This window comes from Bactrocera latifrons, unplaced genomic scaffold, assembly GCF_001853355.1.
Source record: "Bactrocera latifrons isolate USDA-ARS-PBARC rearing strain unplaced genomic scaffold, ASM185335v1 scaffold_2, whole genome shotgun sequence".
NCBI classification, from domain to species: Eukaryota; Metazoa; Arthropoda; class Insecta; order Diptera; family Tephritidae; genus Bactrocera; species Bactrocera latifrons.
Genome location: NW_017535518.1, coordinates 1,801,594 through 1,821,751, shown reverse-complemented (window position 1 = coordinate 1,821,751; position 20,158 = coordinate 1,801,594). Strand labels below are relative to the sequence as shown.

Sequence of the window (20,158 nt, the reverse complement as noted above, 5' to 3'; positions counted from 1 at the left end):
GCGACACTGCTCGTTTTGCTAGGTTAAAGCCAAGCTGAAATATTTTGGAATAGAGCTAAGATGTGGAAATAGAATTTTTGCTTGATGAAGCACACACTTTTTACAAGCGTACAAAATTTTAATATGTAAAGTTTTGCTATTTGGGTATCGAAAAGTCTGCAATAAATCTAAGTGTAATGTTGCCATTGTTGAATAGAAAACACTGACCCCGTAATTCTTCACAATTATTGCAAAATAAAAAATATAAAAAAAAATAAAAGAAAATGAACTTTGGCTGCATCGAAAGTGTCATCCTTCATAGGTGCATTTCTTGTTGCATGAAAGGGTATTTTATCTTGATTTTGATAGATCAATTTGTACGCAACTATATGTTATAGTGGACTGTTCTGAATGCTACATTATAGCTTTGCTTTAGGATATAACTTATGCTTAATATCATGTACATATCTTTTGAAATGAAAAATATTTCCATATAAGGACTTGATTTTAAACGACCAGTTTGTATGACAGCTATATGTTGCAGTGTCCCGATCTGAACAATATCTTCGGAAACCATAGCATTATTTTAGCTAGTAATTCGTGCCAAATTTTATTCACATATCTTATTTATTTAAAATGCTTTCCATACAAACACTTTATTTTGATCGGTCAGTTTGTATGACAGCTGAATGCTACAGTGGTCCGATCTGAAAAATTTTTAATGGGATTTCATAACTAGCTTATATTATAATACACAACCGAATTTGGAGAAGATACCTCGTCAAACAAAAAAGTTTTCTCTAAAAAGATTGATTTTAATCGACCAGCTTGTATAGCATCTATACGATATAGTGATCCGATATGATCAATTTCTTCAGATATTCTCCCATTTTCTTTAGATATAATGCGTGCTGAATTTAAAGAAGATATCCCTTCATATGAAATAGTCTTCCATATAAGGGCTTGATTTTGATCGTTCAACTTATATGGCAGCTATAAATTTTTTTAGACCGATAACAGTAAATCTAACAAATAATCAATTATATGTAGAGAAAAACATATTTACAAAATTTCAGGTGGAACTAATTCGTGGATATACCGACATTAGTTTCCCTCGAAAAGCATATAAGTGCAAACAGCAAAGTCTTCGAAAATTTCATTAACGAGACAACAATTCTACATAAGTTGTATTTAATAAATATCGAAAAACTAAAATTATTAATTGAGAGCTTGACAAAGATAGATTAAAACCAAAACCTCGCATATGTTGATGTATATACAAGTAAATATACACAAGAACATCTTTGTGCTCTCAGCCAAGGGTTCAAGGGTAAAAACATTAGTGGCTTCGCAGGCGTCAAGACACTTCTGTGTCGAAAACAAATACTTTGTGGTTTCACACACACACATACAAAGCAAACTAACTGAAGAATACCACAAACTAATCTGCCGTTAGAATAACAACACCTTAGCACACTTGAGTGAGTTCTTAAAAAATGAGTGCAACTGACAAAAAGCGATTGCTTATGAAATATTGCCACACGAACGACACGTTACAGAAGCGAAGCAGGTGACTATAGCGCTGGCAAACAAGAAACAAAGACAAAAGAGCAAGAAGCACAAAAACTAAAACGACTATTTGAGCGCTTAAGCCGCGGTTAAGCAGTGCATTGAAGCAGCCGTAGAAGAGGGAGTGTGTGTGTGTGTGTTCACTTGTAGAACACCTACATTTACGGCGACACGTACGCAACATATTGAAGCAGAAAAATGAAAGCAAAAGCAACAAAAATCTATTGAAGAAGTTGGCGAGAAGAAAGCATTGTGCAGTACAACCACTTGACAAGCAGGCGAAGCACAGCAAGCATGCAGCAAATGCTGGCAAGGAGTGGCATACAAGTGCGCTTAGAATGCGAGCTTTTCAACTGCATACATATACATACAAACAAGTAGTTGTAGCAGCACGCTAGTGTGATTTATATAAGTAAGCAGCAGTTTCGCTTGCTTGCTTGCTTACTTCCTCACTTGCCACACATGTCGCTACTGCTATCGCCTGCCAGCTGCAATGTGTCACTGCTGTTGCTACGGAAACTGGAAATTTTTTTTCACACATATGCATTCACATACGTTTTCATAAATGTGTCTGCACGTGAGCATCGTCATGCACGCTTGGAGCGCACATAGCTCAGTTGACGCTGTGGCAGATTTTCGATTGCAGCAAGGGCTGTTGTGACATTGTGCAATAACTGTTGAAACATTTTCACAGGTTATCGCATCAAATTGAATTTTGAAAAACACAATTTTTAAAGATTCCTGATAGTATGCGTGGACTGTTGCTTTGTTGAAGCAGGATGCAGGTAAACTTTGTTGTAAAAGCTATTTAGTTTTTGTGATAAATCTGCGCATATGCAATTAGAGTGTGAGCTTTAGTGCTGATATTGAATATAAGAATATAATTTAGTTTCTTTGTCTTGAAATTTTAACGGTATTACTAAAATGCGTTTCGATTCCCTCTTCTTGTTTTTGTTGACTTGGCTGCAACAAGATAGTGTTCCGTGCCGATGTTAGCACCTCGAAGCATGTCAAAAACACTGCAGATGTGGCTTCTGTCTATCACAACATCATCGATCTGGTTGGTGATTTTTCGATCCGGAGACAGCCAGGCAGCTTGAGGATTTTTTCTATGTTGGAATCTAGCACCACAGATAACCACATTTCGGAGCACGGCGAAGACGACCAGCCCCATTTGGAGATATTTCATCACAGATCCTGAATTTACCTACCGTTGCGCCAAAGATACCTCCTTTGCTCACCCTTACGTTAAAGCCGCCAAAAACGATTTTGACATCGCGGCATGGGTAGCTCCCATAGGTGCACTCCAAGCCCACATACAAGTCATCTTTGGTCACATCGTCCCTATCTTCCGTTAAAGCGTGGGAGCAAATCAGCGATATGTTGATGAACTTCGCTTTGATGTGGTTTGTGGCTAGACGTCTTTCCAGCGGCGTGAATGCCAAGAATCGGCGACATTGTCTCTCTTCCACCACGAATCCGTCGCTTCAAGCCTTTAAAAAATATCTCGTTTCATATATTCTGCAGGAAATTGAGTGTTCTATAAGGCTGTAAATATTGTCGTACTCCTAACCATTTTAAAAATATTAAAAGTTGAAGTTTGATTATTTAAAAAAAAAAAATTCGTAATAATTTTATAACTTCAGAAATAAAATCACAGTATCAAGCGCATAAATTATGTCTCTTTACCTATAGAATACACTTTTTTTTTTTTTTATAACCACTTACGCGGTTATAGCCGAGTTAGCAACAGCCAGTCGTTTCTGTTTCTCGCAAGGTGGCGCCAATTGGCGATTCCAAGCGAAGTCAGGTGCTTCTCCATCTGGTTCTTCTAACGGAGTGGAGGTCTTCCTCTTCTTTTGCTTCCTTCGGCGGGTAATATACTTCCACATAAGCAAATTATGTAGAAATATTATTTTCTCTTTGATATTATTTACAACTTTTACTATAGAAACTGCACTTAAGAAAGTTACATACATGTGTAATAAGATTATTTCTCTTTCGTTAACCAGGTTGCACTTCCAATTCCACATCGAGTGATTGTCACAAAGAATGTGACTTTGAACGCGGCGGTGAAGGCATCACACTGCGAAAGGCTGGTAAAATTAGTGGTAAGTTGAAAGTGAAAGTATTGTATAAAGTCTTATAAATTGTGAAGAATTTATAAGTTGGTTGGTAATACATATTTAATGCTTTGAACTTGAAACTTTCTTTTCTTAACAAATCGCATATTTTTTAAGTTTAAATGAAATATATAATTTTTTGCATTCAGTCTTATTTTTAAACGGGATATATATAGATATATTAATTTATCTTTATGTGTCTAAGTAATTTCGTAAAATATTTCATGAGCTGTTAAAAACCTTAGAGAAATTTTTTGAAGCTACCGTCTTTTTTGGTTTGCTATGTGAGTACATTGTTGATTTAGGTGTGTGACTTTATTCAAAACAATAGCTGAATTGCATACACGATTTGGTAATCACAAAATGAATTAGTATGTAGCGTCTTACAATATTTTTTTTTATTATACTTCGTATTCACCAGTTTAAGATGCATATTTACATTCATAAATGTTGGTCTCTAATAACTAATATAATTTAATTAAATAATTTTTAAAATATTCTGACTGGCCGGTATACATCTACACATAAGGCGAGTATGTACTCCGAGGGCTTGTAGCCAATCCAGATTTCGGCCCTTTCCTCTTCCTTACCTAAAGTTTTTGAGAGATTGATAGATTGGCAGATAACGAGAAACATTCTGAGCAACTATTTATCAGAGCCGCCACTAGCTTATTGTAAAATTTGTAGGTCAGTAGTCACTGAACTGGATACTATCGTACTATTTGAACAGCTCTTGAATGTTTATTGAATCAAACCTCAAGTAGTTTTTTAAGACCTCTGTGTGATAGACTGATTGTGATGGAATGGGCACAAAGTTTAATTCTTTCTCCTCTTCTATGGTTTTTCCTCAATAACGATCTACTTGAGGATGGTCCTACCGGGTGACTGTTTAAGCAAACGATCTAGAAAGTTTTTAAGTACTATGTATAAGTTGTGGTAAGGGTAACTCAGGGTCGAAACTAATTGAGCAGACGGAAGTGGTCGTCCCATTATCCCTAATAACACTGAGATGATTTTATTTAAAATTAGATATAAGATCCCGGAGTAACCACTGCAGCGGATGGGTAGGATCTGGCTAACACTTGCGGATGCAGTAAATTAACTAGTTTAGCCTTTTTCTAGGTAGGAAGCTTACATGGAAGCCTAATATCGAGGAGAGAGCAAATAAGGCATCGACTACCTTGCACTACTGCAGAGGAGCCATCGTCAAAAGTTGTAGCCTCTCATAGAATGTTGTTCTCTGACTTCACCAACACTAAAATCAAACCAATTACGGTTTATGTCTGCAGCGATACTAGACTTGACCTTATTAACTGTGCGTTCAGCTCTCGTTAAGAAATGCCTAACCCCGTTGCCAATGGTTCTCCCTGGTTGTAGGGATTTTAACAGCTATTATACTATCGACGTCCATACTGCAATGTTGATCATATTGCCGTATGATAGGTCCTGTATGGAGGAAGACGACGTGGAAACTTGATAGCACTTTCTACTTGATTTTTCCTCATTTGCGAGATTAAGGTTTAAACACTTGGGAGCTTTAATTTTCAGATATCCTGTTGAAAGTTTAATTGGCAATAAGATGCTTTGACGACGGCGAGAACTATGTCGAATGCTCTCAGAGCTGAAATGTTTTCATTCATTCGGATGACATGACCTAACTAGCGTAGCCACTGTGTCTTAGCTCGCTGAACCATGTCAATGTCGTCATATATCTCATACAGCTCATCGTTCAAGAGAATGCGGTATTTGCCGTTGGCAATGCGCGAAAGTTCATAAATCTTCCGCAGAATTTTTCGTTCGAAAAATCGTTTGAATGACTTGTAAAGTTTGGCCTTTGTTCTTAGAGAGAGGACCTTATTTCTCAACTGCCAAACCTAACCCTAACCTTATACATATATTCGCGCGATTTACCATAGCACGGCGTAATTTAATTATTATTTCATTGTTACGATATTCCAAAAAGGTATTGGAAAACTACTGTAAGAACTAAAATATATCAAAAAATCTGCTTTCGTATGAAGCTCTCCTTCATTTTTTAATTCGTGAAATTTTTTCGTTCCTTTTTTCAAAATGCATTGAATATTAGTTTCTAAAATATTCTATAGAAACCTAAGCTTAGTGCTCATGCTATCTTTAATCCTTCTTTTCCAGCACGCAACGGTAAAACTCGTTACGAAGTGACAATACGCCTGGGCGCCAACTTAACTGCCTTTTACCGTAACATGGATCCCGAGAGGCGCCCAAGCGATCATCTACCGAGTTTACTGGAAAGACATGTAAGTGACATTCAAAGTATTTTAAGTAATGAAATTTGTATAATTTGAATATACATACATATATAGAAACTGCAACGATTTTCTGCTGAAAAAGATATATTTTTCTGGGACTGAAAGTTTATCAAATTATTTTCTGGCCAAAAACTAATATTTTTGAAAGGTTGGAGGTTTTTTAAGTAAAAGTTTGATTAGTTGTGTATTAGTTAGCTGAATTTAAAGTTAGAATTTTCAACGATTTGATAAAAAAAAAATGCTAACAGTATATTTCTATCTTTGATTTCAACATTTACTTACCGGATAAGCAATGCTGTGTCTGCTGTTGGCCGTGAAAGTAGCAAATTTTTTTCCATTACCCTAATAACACAAAATTTTATAACTTTTTCCACTTACTACATAAAAGAAATATCTCTCGTGTATACTTTTCACTCTCCTTAACTCTTCAAATGACCCCCAATTAACCGCAATTAAGCAAATACGCGATCCTTTCAAACGCTAATTAAGGTATCTTAAAATATTCGCTTCCCACCTGCATTTGAAGGTAGTCCAAAATTGCAGAAAAATCCAAAAAGTTTCATGCACCCAATTAACCAATTTGCACCACCATAAAATTTGCATTAATTTCGAGCAATGGAAATCTTTTAAAAATCACTTAAATTTTCGCCCGATTACGTACACACCTGTCAGTGAATTTAATAGGCTAAATAAAGCATTTTTTCCGCTAATGACCGTTATTATTACACCTGAACGCCCACAGTGAAATGTGTAAATATGTATATTTCTATATTCATTACCCAACCCACAGGATATTTGCTGCGTAATAACCGTTATTACCTGCGTATTGCTTGTGGCTCTCCGCCACTTCGGGCGATTTCTGTAATGTTGTTGTCTTAACGTCAAAGAAAATCTCGATTAATACTAAACTGGCAGTCAGTGAGTGGCGCAGATGATAAATAATAAAATTTTAATTTTATAACGGTAGCCATAAATACGCATAATCATGCCATCGGCAATCTTTGTCTGATGTGGTATTTAAGCGCAACATGCCACAGCGAGAGCCGCGGGCATAAAAGTTGCGTTGTTGTATTGTGGTTTCTTGGATTTTAACTGTAGTCGTGGAATATTTCATTTGCTTATGGCAATGTCTTCTGTTACACTTTTTTTGTGGCACAACAACAAAAGCACAGCGAGAAAGGTTAACTCAGACTTCAAACGATTCACCTTAATATTTTCATAATCTGAATTCAGTATATAAAGTTTTCCAACCAAAGTGATGTTTTGCCTTCTTGCCTTGGTTCGCCTTCAAGCAGATCTTTTTTTTTTTTTGCAACCCAGAGAATACTTGGTCTCAGACCGAAAGTCGTGAGCTGCTTGAGCCATATGTCAAAGAACTGTTTCTGGCCACTCCCAAGTGATTGGCACTCGAAGAACTTTCCTCACTTGCGTGAACTTCTACACATGGCTCTATCCTCCATATCTATACAGAAGCGGAGGCTGCTTTTTCATTGTGGGTGTTTTTTTACGTTGCGGGTTGGGTGAGGTTTGGTTAAATGGTCCATTCTAACAAGAATCTCACTTAGAAAGCGCAAAAACCCTGTAATGTGGTAGCCAGAAAACCTATAAAATTAGTCATAAGGACTCTCATAAGTCAACGAAGCGTTCTCAGTTCGTCCCAACATCAACCTTGCGAGAGAAGGACAATAGAAAAGGTGGAAACATACAGACACTTTCCACCTCCCTTTTATCGATACAACTTTGATATAGCTTCAACGATTTCGGCAGGATGACTATGCAAGGACAAGATTTCAGTATATCTGTTATATAGGGTGGTCGTGGATCAATGTCTACTAAGCTCATGTGAGTTCCAGAGCTATTAGGCAAGGTGAAAACTGGGATCCAACTCGTTCTCATTACGATATGAGTGGAGAAAGCGGGCATCCTTTTGCTAGCTCATCGGCTACGGAATTTTCGTTGATTGTGCTGTGATTAGGTAGTCAAACTGTCCGCTGTTGATAGTGACACTCTCTGACTAACTTTGAACGAGCTCAAAGCTAATATAGTTACTGTGCTGGTGGTTCTCAAAGAAGTCGAATTGTAAGAAACTTTAATAGCAGCCATTCCTGCCTAAAATAGGAAAGCTACTTACGAAAGACTTCAACACTAACCGATCTTCCTAGCTTCGACTTATCCGTGAAAAAGCTCATTGTACCTAAAATTCCAAAACTTACCGATCCAAAATTCCTAATAGCCTTTGTCTGGATAAAAACCGGGTCAACTTCATTAATGTAGAACCGGCTGTCATGGGAATTGGCTCAGTGCATCTGATCCCCGTCCACCAGTAGACTCTAAATTTTTACAGATGCAATTCATGCTATTAGCAATGTAATTGTGAAGGGTATTATAACCACGGTACTCTCAGAAAGTATTTTTCCTTTTATTAATAATATAAAACCCTCTTGACTTCAAAATATTTGCTGAAAATCAATACTTTATTGCATATTTTTAACAAACTATTCATAAATAACAACAACATTCATAAAGTTGTAGGTTATTGCGTAAATTGTTACCGAAAATAACTATAGAATACTTTGGCCGGTCCTTCCTCCTTACGGCACCAAGTTCTTAGTTAAATTTAATGTTTCTTCATCATTTACGGACTGACTGAGCCGCTGTGGCGCATTCGCTATGGAATTGAGCACATTTCGTGCAGAACGTGCATTTCGCTCCAGCGAAGACGACCAACTATTGGCGCCGCCACCACCACCACCTACGCTGTTGCTGACATCACTGCGTTGCGTTGACGCACCATTCATGCCCGACTCCATAATTGTGGGCATGGTATTGGCACCCAAGCTGCCACCCATGCCCGCCAGGCCCAGCGCGCTGCTCAGCTCCGTGCCAAAGTTGCCACCACTGCCGGCCGCACCACCTTCGGCCGCTCTGAAGGAATGCGCCGAACGTGATGTGGGACGCCAACGATTTAATTTCACCGAGGTTTTGCGCTGATGTGGCGAAGTGCCGCGTGCATTGGCCGCCGTGCCGTTCTTGACAGCCGCTGTGTGCTGTTCCATCAGATTAGATATGAGCTTGTCGAGTGCCTTCAGGTCGACTTGCACTTTGGAGTTGCGTACAGAATTCATGCGACTGCCGGTGCGGCTGCCGAATGGCGAGTTGCTGTAGTCGCCGCCTGTTGGTTCGCGCAGATTGAGTCCAGCCATGCGTGCTAAGCGTTGTGGCAGCTAGAAAATAGTAAAAGGAGAAGAGATTTGAAATTTTGAAAAGTTTGTCGCAAAATGTTTGAATAATATTTTTTTTTTTTTTTTTTTTTTTTTGTTAGAAAAAAGTTTAGATAGCAATGGAATGAAGCATGCTGAATAACATTTATGTTACAGTGATTCCGTGTAATATGCCGCAGATACAATTATAAATGCCTCAGCATATTTTTTATAGCTTTTAAGTTATTCTTGGAAACGTTTTCAATAAATAAGCTATGCCTTTCGGCTCTTGAATGAAAACCGTTCCTAGAATAACATATTTATCTACTATTACATCGGATTGCTTGTACTATAGTGGCGCAGATTTTATATATAGATTTTATTGAAGTCTCCGCTGTTAAAATTCCATTTCAATTTCTTGATAATGATAAGAGCGTCTTCATCGTAGCCTCCTTCAATGATATAAAGCAATCCTCACCAGTTGTTATATTCACTTTCAATTTTTGGTAGAATTGTAGTTTTTCCAGGCGCTCATTGTTTTTGTATTCTACTACTTATCAATTCGGAGAAGGCTGAAGCAGGAAACCTGAGAGCGCTTTTTAGCAGGTTTTCGTTGAAATATTGCTAAGATTCGGGAGAATTTTCGCTTGTTTTAGGTATAAAAGGAATGGTGGTGCTTGCGCAGACAATAAATTAGTATTTGTGTACCTTAATTGCTAAAAATGTAGAAATGAGATGATGTAGAAAAATATAGAAAAAAACATTTTTTTTAATAGATAAAAATATAACGAGGAGGAAAAATAAATCATATTTTGACATTAAATTTGTCTTCAATATTGGTGAATACTTCTGAAAGAGAGAAAAATCACTTATAGTCTGTCAATAGAGAACGTCTCTAATAAATTTAAAATACTCGATGTATTCTTCAAATTCCATGTCGTTTCCGAGTCCAATACACTTTTCCCAATTTCCGGAATACTCTTCAATGCGCGTAGCGTCGCACGTTTGATGTCTTCAACTGAGTCACAGCGGTTTAACCTTAGCGGTCGTGGGAGCTTGCTAAGTAGCCAAAAATCACACTGAGCTAAATCAGACGGTGATTGCGGCGTGATATTGGTTGAAAATTTGCCGAAAAACTCACGAAAGATCAGTGCAGTATGCGACGGTGTATAACGTAGTGAAAAATCGAAGCGCTGTCGGCTCTTAATTCCGGCCTCTTTTTACGTCTAACTTAGCGCAAATGACCACTAACACTGCAAAAGTATTCTTTGTTGACAGTTTGGCTGGTCGAAAAGCATTTGGAGGGCACCAACTCGATAATTGAAGACAACAGTCAACCAAAACATTACAGCAGCTGGATGAAGACCAAAATGTAATCCAGTAATGCCACTGTAAAGGTAGCTTATATATTATATGTCGAGCATAATTTGTTTCAAGCTCGTTGTTCGTTGACTGTGATAGGCTTTCATATAGAGATTATCTCGATTGGCATAATTGTATGTTTTCTAAGGCGATTTCTGCGAATGTGAACAGTTTTTACGGCTGAATTAGTTTAAACCACGCGAGGGTGATAACTTCTTTTTTTTTTGTGTCGTTAGCTGTAGATGTTTGGAAAAAACGATCAATAGCGCGGTTCTCGAAATATTAAGTTTTTGAGAAGCTCATAAATTTCGCTCACTCTTTTTCACACTTATGTAAAGCAGTCACCGCAACATGATTTTCTTCAGCGCTCCACTCCATTGCCAATTAGCAAACACCCAACTGTTTATCAAATATTTTTGGGATCAGATCACTGCGAACACATTTTATAAAAACAAAATAACTCCACTGTTTTCTGTGAATTTGTACTCGTTGTTTGCAATGGAAACTTTATACCAGAATTAATGGCATGACGAAGTATGTATTCATGAGCAGCGTGGCGACCTGGGTCGATTTCGACGTGTTCATCTATTTGTCCATTTATTAACAAGTTAGGCTTCTAATTTATTTTTTTAGTTTTTAATGTGGTGTAGTATATGTAGTCAATTGAAAAATTCATATAGTGCTATTAAAGGATATTACACTGATTATAGCGACCCTCCAACTTTTCGATACCATTTCTGTATAATGTCCTTTGCTTCAAAATAGACCATAGTAGCGGCGATCATCTATTCATTTGGCGAAAATTTCTCTCCAGCGAGTATTCATTTGAGATCTGAGAACGGGAAATAGTCACTGGGAGCTAGGTATGGCAAAAACGATGATTGCCGGAAGCAATTCGAACCCCACTTTATAACTTTTTGCCATCGTTTTTACTGATTTGTATATATATATTATCACGGAGAATTAGAACTATCTTCTTTTTAAAATGCGGTTCTTTTTGGTCTATAATACTTCGTAATGCTGATGATCGCTGTTGAAGATCTTTACTTTTTCAAGGTATTCAATTAAAATTATTTCATGCATTTCCCAAAACACACACGCCAAAACCTTGATCGCCGACTGTTGCGTTTTTCGGCGATTTGGAGCAGGTTGATCGTGTATATTCAAATGACTGTCGATTGGGCGTCGGAGTGAAATGATGGACAAATGTTTCATTCTTTGGCATATATCGTCACAAAAACTTAAGTTTATTGTGCTTGAACTTCTAAAAACATTGCTCTGCATCATTAACTGGTAGTTGTTTTTGGTCACGTGTGAGCTCCACTTTGCACAGAGTTTTCTCACACCCAAGTTGATATCTTCAGATTACCTGATATCCCATATTCACTATACGGTAGTCCAAATATATTTTGTAGATGTTTTTGATGTTTTTATTCTTAACAACCTATTTTGGGTGCCCACTGCATTCATCGTCTTCGTTGTTCACTTCACCACTTCTAAACATAGCAGCCCAATTTTTGATGGTTGATCATCTTATGGTAGTGTCCGGAAATTCGTAATCAATATAAAATTTTTACGACAACTGCATTTTTTTCAACACACGAAATTAATTTTTAACCAATTTTCTTACAATAAATATGTGGCTTCACTCAAAATAATATAATTCACAATGGAATGACCCGACCGTTGTTTAATTCATAATGAAAAATCATATGGATTTAATTCCAGTAACGACTAGACTCTGTATCAAGCCGGGAACTTTTCAACTGACCTGTTATTTACTGCTAACTTGAAAATACCAATTTTGTTGCAGCTTTTCATGCAAAATCGGCTTCAACCGTTCTCGAGTTAGTGTCTTTGGTTGTTCACAGGACTATACTTTAGAACTGTATATCCCATTTAGTTGATTTGGAAGAGTACTCAAAGACCAATAAAAAAATTTCTTCTTCCTCTTCTTCTTTATATTTCGTTGCTTGCTTTTGTCTTTTTTGTTTGCTCTTTGATTTTTTCCAATTCTAAGTATCTAAATCAACTAAGGCTAGCTTTTCAAAGCTCAAACATTTTACTTTGACTCAATTTGTCGTTTACGGACTGTTACTGAAAGTTAATTTTGCCAACAGCATTTTCAATTTAGCTAAACTCCACATCGATGCTAAACAAAAACAACAGCAAAAACTGTTTAACATATTTACATACAAACTTTTTCCTAAAGTTCTCAATTCTATTGCTGTCTTTTTTTGCTTGGAATCCTGTGCCTACTACCAGCAACTACAAGTATTTCGCAAGCACATATCTATAGATGTTTGTATGTAAGTGTCCGCTCCGCTTTTTTTTTTTGCAGTTCAACTGTTATTTCTTCTCCATTACGCCCGGCCGCCGGGTCACAGCTGCTTTGACTTTAATTGATGTTTCATTTCCCTCACTGAGTATTTCCGTTACTTCCGTCCGTTTGACCGCCCATTCGGCTGTGCTGCAAAGGTTTTCTCTGCCACTGTATGGCGTGCAGTTACCGTTAACGTGCAGCGCTCTAGTCATGTCTATGTCGACGTTTAGCGGCCTACAGCTATCGAACTCCACATGCATGTTTCTCTCACTGTGTGTGTTTGTGTGGGTACATATATTTCTGTGCATGGCACATCGGCTCGTAGCTTTATTGGAATAGATGTTCCTTTCACCAGGACATTTGTTAAAGTGGCAAATGACTGCTGCCTACAAAATTTTTCATAGCTTTGCCAACTTCGCCGCCTACCGCATCTTAACAACGTGCGCTTTGTTGCTTTTGTAACGGCTGTGTGTCCACTTTTTCATCTACAGTTGGTCGCCGAGGGTTTCAGGTTGTGTGCTGGTTATTGAGTATCAATGCGGTTTAAGTGAAAAATTGCTGTTTCCGTCTTTCAGTTTGAAGTTGCCACGGCGTATCGAACATGCAGCTGCTGCAGTTGGTGTTGTTGTTGTTGTCGCTACTGCTTTTGTTGTTGTTCTCGCTGTTTTGCTGTCACTGCTATTGTTGTTGTTGTTCTTTCTGGTATTGTTGTTGATCTCTTTGTTGTTGTTGTTGTCACTTCTGTTCTTGTTGTTGTTGTTGTTTTCCCTACTATAGTTGTTGTTTCTACTGTTGTTTGTTGTTGTTGCTACTGCTATTATTGCTGTCGTTGTTGTTGTTGTTGCTACTGCTATTGTTGTTGTTTGCGCTTCATCATTGCAATTTTTGTTGTCTTCTTTGCCAAACTCTGCGGCAAACAGTATTCGATTTCATTGCTTATTTCTTCTGTGGGTTTTCCAAAGCAGTTTTAGTTAGTCTTTACTTTTACTTTATGCATATATGCATGTGTATATGTGTCTTCGCATTCCTTTTATGGTTGCACCACACCATCGACTATCGGCACACCTGCACTGGTAGCCAGCAAATTGGCAGGCCGCTGTTGTTCTGCACTTCCTTCCACTCTCCCGCTCTTTTACTTTTATCATATCTCTTCATGAAAAGTCGCTTTCAAATATGCCACTCTGTGTTTTCTTTGACGCATGTATGTGTGCGTATAACGGTGTGTTTCTATGTCACAACAGCACAAATGGGGTTAATTGAGTTTTAGTGGTTGACAGTCTATCCACTTTGTCGTTGAAGACGACCCTCGCCTGGTCAACAGGTAGCATGCTCTTAATTCAGCGTGTCAATTCGTAGTTATAACAGTTGCTGTTGTCGCCTGCGCTTTTTGTGATTTTTTTCGGTTCGCCTTGATGCACTAGTTTATTCTGTGTGTGTTTTTTTCTTTTTTTTTTTTTTTTTTGTTTCAGAGGTATGTGGGTAGTTTAGTTAAGTTAACGCACACTTCTTTTAGAGTCATTAGAGTTTATCAAAAGAGCGTAGGCTGCACCCCACTTTTCTCTGAGAAACTTCAAATTGCGAGCACGTGTCTTAATAAGGAGTTTCCTTAATTGGATTTCATGATGTTTATTCGCTGTGTTGGAAGTTTCTTGTCATTTGTAACAAATCCTTTTTACTTTGAGTTTTTAACTGTTTTTAGGCAGCTGGTTCATTTTGGTCCCCAGGCTAGAGCAAGATGTGCCAAGTACGGAAAGCTTGTGTCAAGTTCCAGGAACATGTAGATTGGTTTACTAAGCTGACTGGTGCAGGCTTAGTATGTAAAATATATACATTTATTCTTCTCTCAAAGTCCCTTTATGAGACATAGGACTATTCAAAGGTTCCTGTTATGCTTAGATATATCTTCGTCAGCATCTCGATGAAGAATTTGTGTTAATAAGTCTATGGAGTTTATTGTCAGAGATCTAGATTAGAGTTTTGGCTTTAAATTTGGTCATAATTGTGGATCGATGCTTTGACGCATTATCAGCGTGTGAAATCCATCAATTGTTCTTTCACTATTACAGCCGTTCGTGACAGATGTTCTACCGCAAACGCTTCAATACGGCCAAATAAAACCACTAATATTGGGAAAAAATGAGCATCAGCTTGATTTGTGACGGCTTTGCCGTGATTTGGTTAGTTTATGCTCACTTTTTCCGTCCATTTCGATGATTTTTGACTTGTTTTGCTTGTTAAACTCATAAACCCGTGTCTCATTGGCATTTGTAACGCTCTCCATGAATACTACGAATGTGTTTTGTACTCAAAATATCCACCAAAATCATGCAAATGGACTCGTGAGAGATGTCGAGCTCTCTTGTCATCTCTTAAACACTTGCCTGGTTGTTTTCAAGCACCATACCCTTCATTTTTTTTTTTAAACATTTTCATAAGTTGAAGTGGCCGAAGTTCGTCCAGAACGAGGCATGTCTTCAACACTTGTAGGCTTACTGCTGAGTCATCGTAAGCTTTTCCAACATTCCCAATAATTCCACACCCAAAATTTGGTTAGAAACCTAAAATTTAGACAAATCCTTTTTTCGGTATTTTTTTTTTTTTTTTTGAAAATTGTGAAAATCTCAACGCACTACTGAGGTAAGGTTAAACAGCTGCTGTAAAGAAACTAGTTCACAGAACGCGCTCATATTTGGCATAGTAGGTTAGGTTAGGTTAGGAAATTTAACCAGGAAATTTAAATTACAATTTCCAAGTACTTTTCTCTCGCAATATATTTTGCTAATTTTTCTGCAATCTATAAATCTGCTCTTATATACGAAATTGTCTTGATTCTAGCTTTTTACTCCGTCAAAGGCAATATCTAATTAACTCTTAATTCATCTGAAGCTGTATCTTTTTCCTTTCTTATTGACAATTTTAGAATTTTGTGCCCAAGAAAAGTCCTGGCTTGGCGGCTAAGAACAAATCAAGTCAATTTTTTATATCGATCACTTTAATTTCAATAGTTTTTCCGAAAGCGTTATACGTTAGTGATGTCACTATGTTCTAGAATCACATAACATAGCACGCTTTTCTGATCCTATCAAATATAAAATATTATCTTGCTGTCATGGTTTTTTGGATTTGGTTTTTTCACCAGGATTCGTGTATGATTTTTAGTGCTTAGTGTTGTTGTAATGCAACATTTTTCATAACCAGTTACTATTCCATACAAAACGCCTTCTTTTTATAGTATTTTAACACATAAGCAGCATTTCTGATATACAAAATTGGTTTCGCTTTTAAAGCTATTTGAATTTCAAATCATATCACAGCCAATTTCCTTACTTTTGAATATGTGGCTTTCCACTGCCTTCAAATAACTGCATAAGTGAGTTCTAAATGTTCTGTGAGCTCCTCCTGTGTTTGGAAACAATCTTCTTGGAGTAATGCTCCCATTTCTTAACCTGAAATCTTGTAGGTTATTCTTCGTCTTCTAAGCCAAAATCGTTACATGGTGCAATCCACTTTTGGCACGTTCGATTAGATAGATTATGATCAGCAAGAGAACCAAAAGAACACAGAAAGACATTCGCTCTCCATCACTTGTTCGAAATATAATGAGACTCAGCCATCTCATATACTTTGATTATACTAAATGAATAACTAATAATTTTGCTTTTATATAAATTTATCTTCATTCTGTCTTCTTATTTACTCCAATCACATTTTTTTTCAGTCTAATTCTTTCATGCTTCCTAAAGATAAACATTATTCTAACCATAATCTTCCACTTCTCTAACCTTCATTTTCTCTTTAGCATATCCATTCAACTCTTAAACACTTAAGTCACTTCATTCACAGACCTTTCTTTCTTTAGCTGAATGCCTTTCTTCATGATTTTACGATCAGCGGCTGTAACAATATATCCACTTAAATAGTCCACTTTCGTCGTAGTATTGCACAGTCCATTACTACAATTAGCTTGTAACTTATTTCGCAACGTTGCAACGCCCATCAACCACGCCCCATTGTATACGTATTTACTACCAGCATGGACTGTCTCTCCGACTGTCCGTCTTTCTTCCTGCCACCTACACATTTAAAGTTAATTACCGGCAATTAAACAATGCCTTCACGAAAACGGATAGACGGACCCTCAATCATCATCATCAAGCGGTAGAGGCGAGCGCTCGCCCGCTCTGTATTTACTACCGAAGCTAGAGAGGAAGTGTCGCAGAAGCGGTGGCACACAGCAAGGACACGGTCCGAGAACCAAAGAAGTAAATTGCGGAAATGCTGCTTTTCTGTGCAGCTCCATGCTGCTGTACTTCCTGCTGCTTTTTTGTTAATATTTCGGCGGTCAGTCTTTTGATTCTGCACTCTCTCTCTCCGCTCTTTGCGCTCATGCAATACATCATCGTGCTTTATATGTGCATACGCGTATTTGGTGTGGTCTTCATGAACTGCGCTAATTTATTTACTGACGCAAGCAATAAGCAATACACAAAAACAACAACGAAAACAAGAATCGTAAAAGGAGTGAGCTCACAGCAAAGAAAGCATAAATCAGTGGTCGAAAAAGAATGAGCGTTTGCCGTGGAACAAAAGCTTTAAAAGGCAGCAATAGAGCGCACTGTCTCGGCTCTTCTTCAACCACGATTATATGCTTGTTTTGTATGTATGTATGTGTGCAGTTCGAATAAGCCGTGGGTCAGCGCATCGTCCAGACAAAGGCAAAAGGGTTGGCCGCCTGCATGGCCGCAGTCTGACTTTGGAGATTTATAAGCACCGCCTTTACAGCAACTTAAAATCAATGTACCGCTATATATGTGTACATGTGTGTATGTGTGTTTGCCTAGTATGTTAGTTCTGCTCAATTGAATTCAACAAGGATATTTTTTATCCCCTCTTACAATAGGTCGCTCGGTACTTGCTGCAAGTGTGCGTATATTTCAAGCGTCCGTGTGTTGGTGTCCGCGTGAATGTGCGGAAGTCATTTGTGCGGTTAAATTGGCAAAAAAGCGAGGTCAGCAGCGCAATTCTTTTAACTGACTTTTACCAAAACACGGAAAAAAATTAAAATTTTCGAGAAATTTGTTGAGCGGCTAGAAATTGTACCCGTAAATATATGTGTAGCAAAAAGTGAAAAAGTAATTGAGCTAAGCTATAAGTGCGGAAATTCTACTACACAAGCGTTTCTGTCTGCCAATTTATTTACTTTGTTCGTGGTCTATCCGCTTTAAGGCAGTTTATTTCATTATCCCATTTTGTGGTCACTCTAAATTGAAGCAATTGCCGATAATTGCTCGTTTGGTGATTTGTTGCGAATTATACAATAAATCGCGAGAATTTTTGGCGGCCAAAAGTGGATGTCGCAGAAAAAATTATCGTGGAATACTATTTTACCATGACCTTGCAGGCATTTATGCATTGATTTGAAAGTCGACTTCGAAGATTGATATTAAATTATTTAGTATCCAATTAAATTTAACCCGGATACTTAAAATTTATCGTGTTTTAATACTATCTTTAATATTTTCTTCAAAATGGGCTCCCAATCCTACCCAACTATGCCAACAATTTTTCCTCACATTTGTTATAAGCCTCGCATAGAATAATTTTCAGTACCTTCAGCCAATGATAGTTTTAAGGGTTTCAGCTCATTTTTGAAGCACCATTCAGTATTGTTAAGCAGTTTTGATGTCACATTCATAAAGCTATACTTCGTCATCAGCAAAGATGCGTTTAACGGATGTAACGCGACATTAAACATTAATGTTTTAAACCAAAACATTAACTAAAACACTAATCAAAATATTAACCAAAACATTGGCCAAAATGTCTTGATTTGATCAAATCAGGCATTAATGTCCTTTGCTAAATCTCTAATGGCAACAAAACGCTGTTCTATAACTGTTTTTCTTTTTTTAATTTTTTCGATTTTTTTTTTATCAAAAATGGATTATGTTGACCGACTCTTATGAAGCAAGTTTGCGATCACTTCATGACCTGTACAGAATACTTTCCACAACAACAACACCACTTATTTTTGTCATAAAGTGTACTCACCAAAACACTTCGGCAACATTTTCAACAATTCTCTATCAATTTCTTTCTGTAATAAAAATTGCCAGACAACCTTTGGCTTCGTAAGCAAACAGCTATCAAATGAACAATATACCATATATGGAAGTTAATGGCGAACATAACGGTTTGTGCTCGTAGTTTAAATAAACCGGTCCGGGTCAAATTTGATCTGTTGACATTTATTTATTTTTAATGTTGCCAGTCGCTGGTTGCCTCCAACTTAGTTTTACTTTTGACTGTTGCAGATAGTCTTATATCCAATTAATTCATTATTCTTATTGGATTATAGTGATCCGGTTATACTTTGAGGCATTCTCGAGTTTTGCTTACTATTTCATTCGTCACTTCTCCACTCAAGTTGAATTTTCATATGATTTATCTAAATATCATTTCGGTTAAAAAATCTAATTGCATTTTAGAACCGATGGAATTTTTCTCTCAAATCACTAATAATGAAACCAAAATATATATTAATATATATACAAGTATATATCATACTTATTCAGGTTATATTGAAATTGAAATCTGACACGAGGCTTCTTGCATTGATTTCATTATAATGCAATGAATGGCTTTTGTGGCTGATAACAAAATATTTCATATTTAGCTCTGTCAAGTTATATATAGTACTTTAGCTCCGCTTAAGTTGAATTTGACGTTTTACCTCATTATAAGCTACTTCTGCAAATACTATTGAGATTTCTTTGAATTTTATTTTTCAAACATACTTTTCTTTAAACCTTCCACTCACACTTTCTTTCCACATAACTTTCGTTTAACAGTGCATTTTATTTAAAATTCGAAATAGATTTCATGACCTTAAAGCAAAAACTTCTCGCTTGCTAATTTCAAGCACTTACATAACGTTGCATAAATAAGCCGGAGAAATTTGAATAGAACCGCAGGAACAAGTGCAGAAAACCACTAAACGCCCACCAAATGACTAACCAGCGCCATAGCGCAAGCGCACGCACTCACGCGGGAGCTGTTGGCAGTTGGCAGTGACGCTGACACTGACGCTATTATCTCCATCAAGTGGTTAATCTTTAAACGCATAAATGCGCCAACACCAAGCGCGTCGCGCTCGTAATGCACACTTTTAATTTTATTCACGACGTACACTCACTCACCACGCAACCACGCAACGTGTGCGGCATTCATGCACATTTCACATTTTTTTATGCGCGCCACGGAGATTAGCAAACAAAAAATTACAATAATAAAAATTGTAGAAAATGACGTTAC

The 20,158-nt window shown here is 37.3% G+C and overlaps 2 protein-coding genes across 2 annotated transcripts in view; one reads left to right on the top strand and one right to left on the bottom strand.

The window, feature by feature from the left end:
• The first annotated feature begins 2,830 nt into the window (after window positions 1-2,830).
• Window positions 2,831-20,158, top strand: part of LOC108967787 — a 291,336-nt gene continuing 274,008 nt past the window's right edge. Inside the window, exons 1-3 of the mRNA XM_018931415.1 lie at window positions 2,831-2,834; window positions 3,561-3,659; window positions 5,823-5,947. Of these exons, the coding sequence (XP_018786960.1) occupies window positions 2,831-2,834; window positions 3,561-3,659; window positions 5,823-5,947 (228 nt within the window). The remainder of the gene's footprint in view (window positions 2,835-3,560; window positions 3,660-5,822; window positions 5,948-20,158) is intronic.
• LOC108967929 overlaps window positions 8,446-20,158 on the bottom strand; it is a 107,940-nt gene continuing 96,227 nt past the window's right edge. The window contains exon 13 of the mRNA XM_018931630.1: window positions 8,446-9,183. Within this exon, the coding sequence (XP_018787175.1) occupies window positions 8,551-9,183 (633 nt within the window). The 3' untranslated portion in view covers window positions 8,446-8,550. The remainder of the gene's footprint in view (window positions 9,184-20,158) is intronic.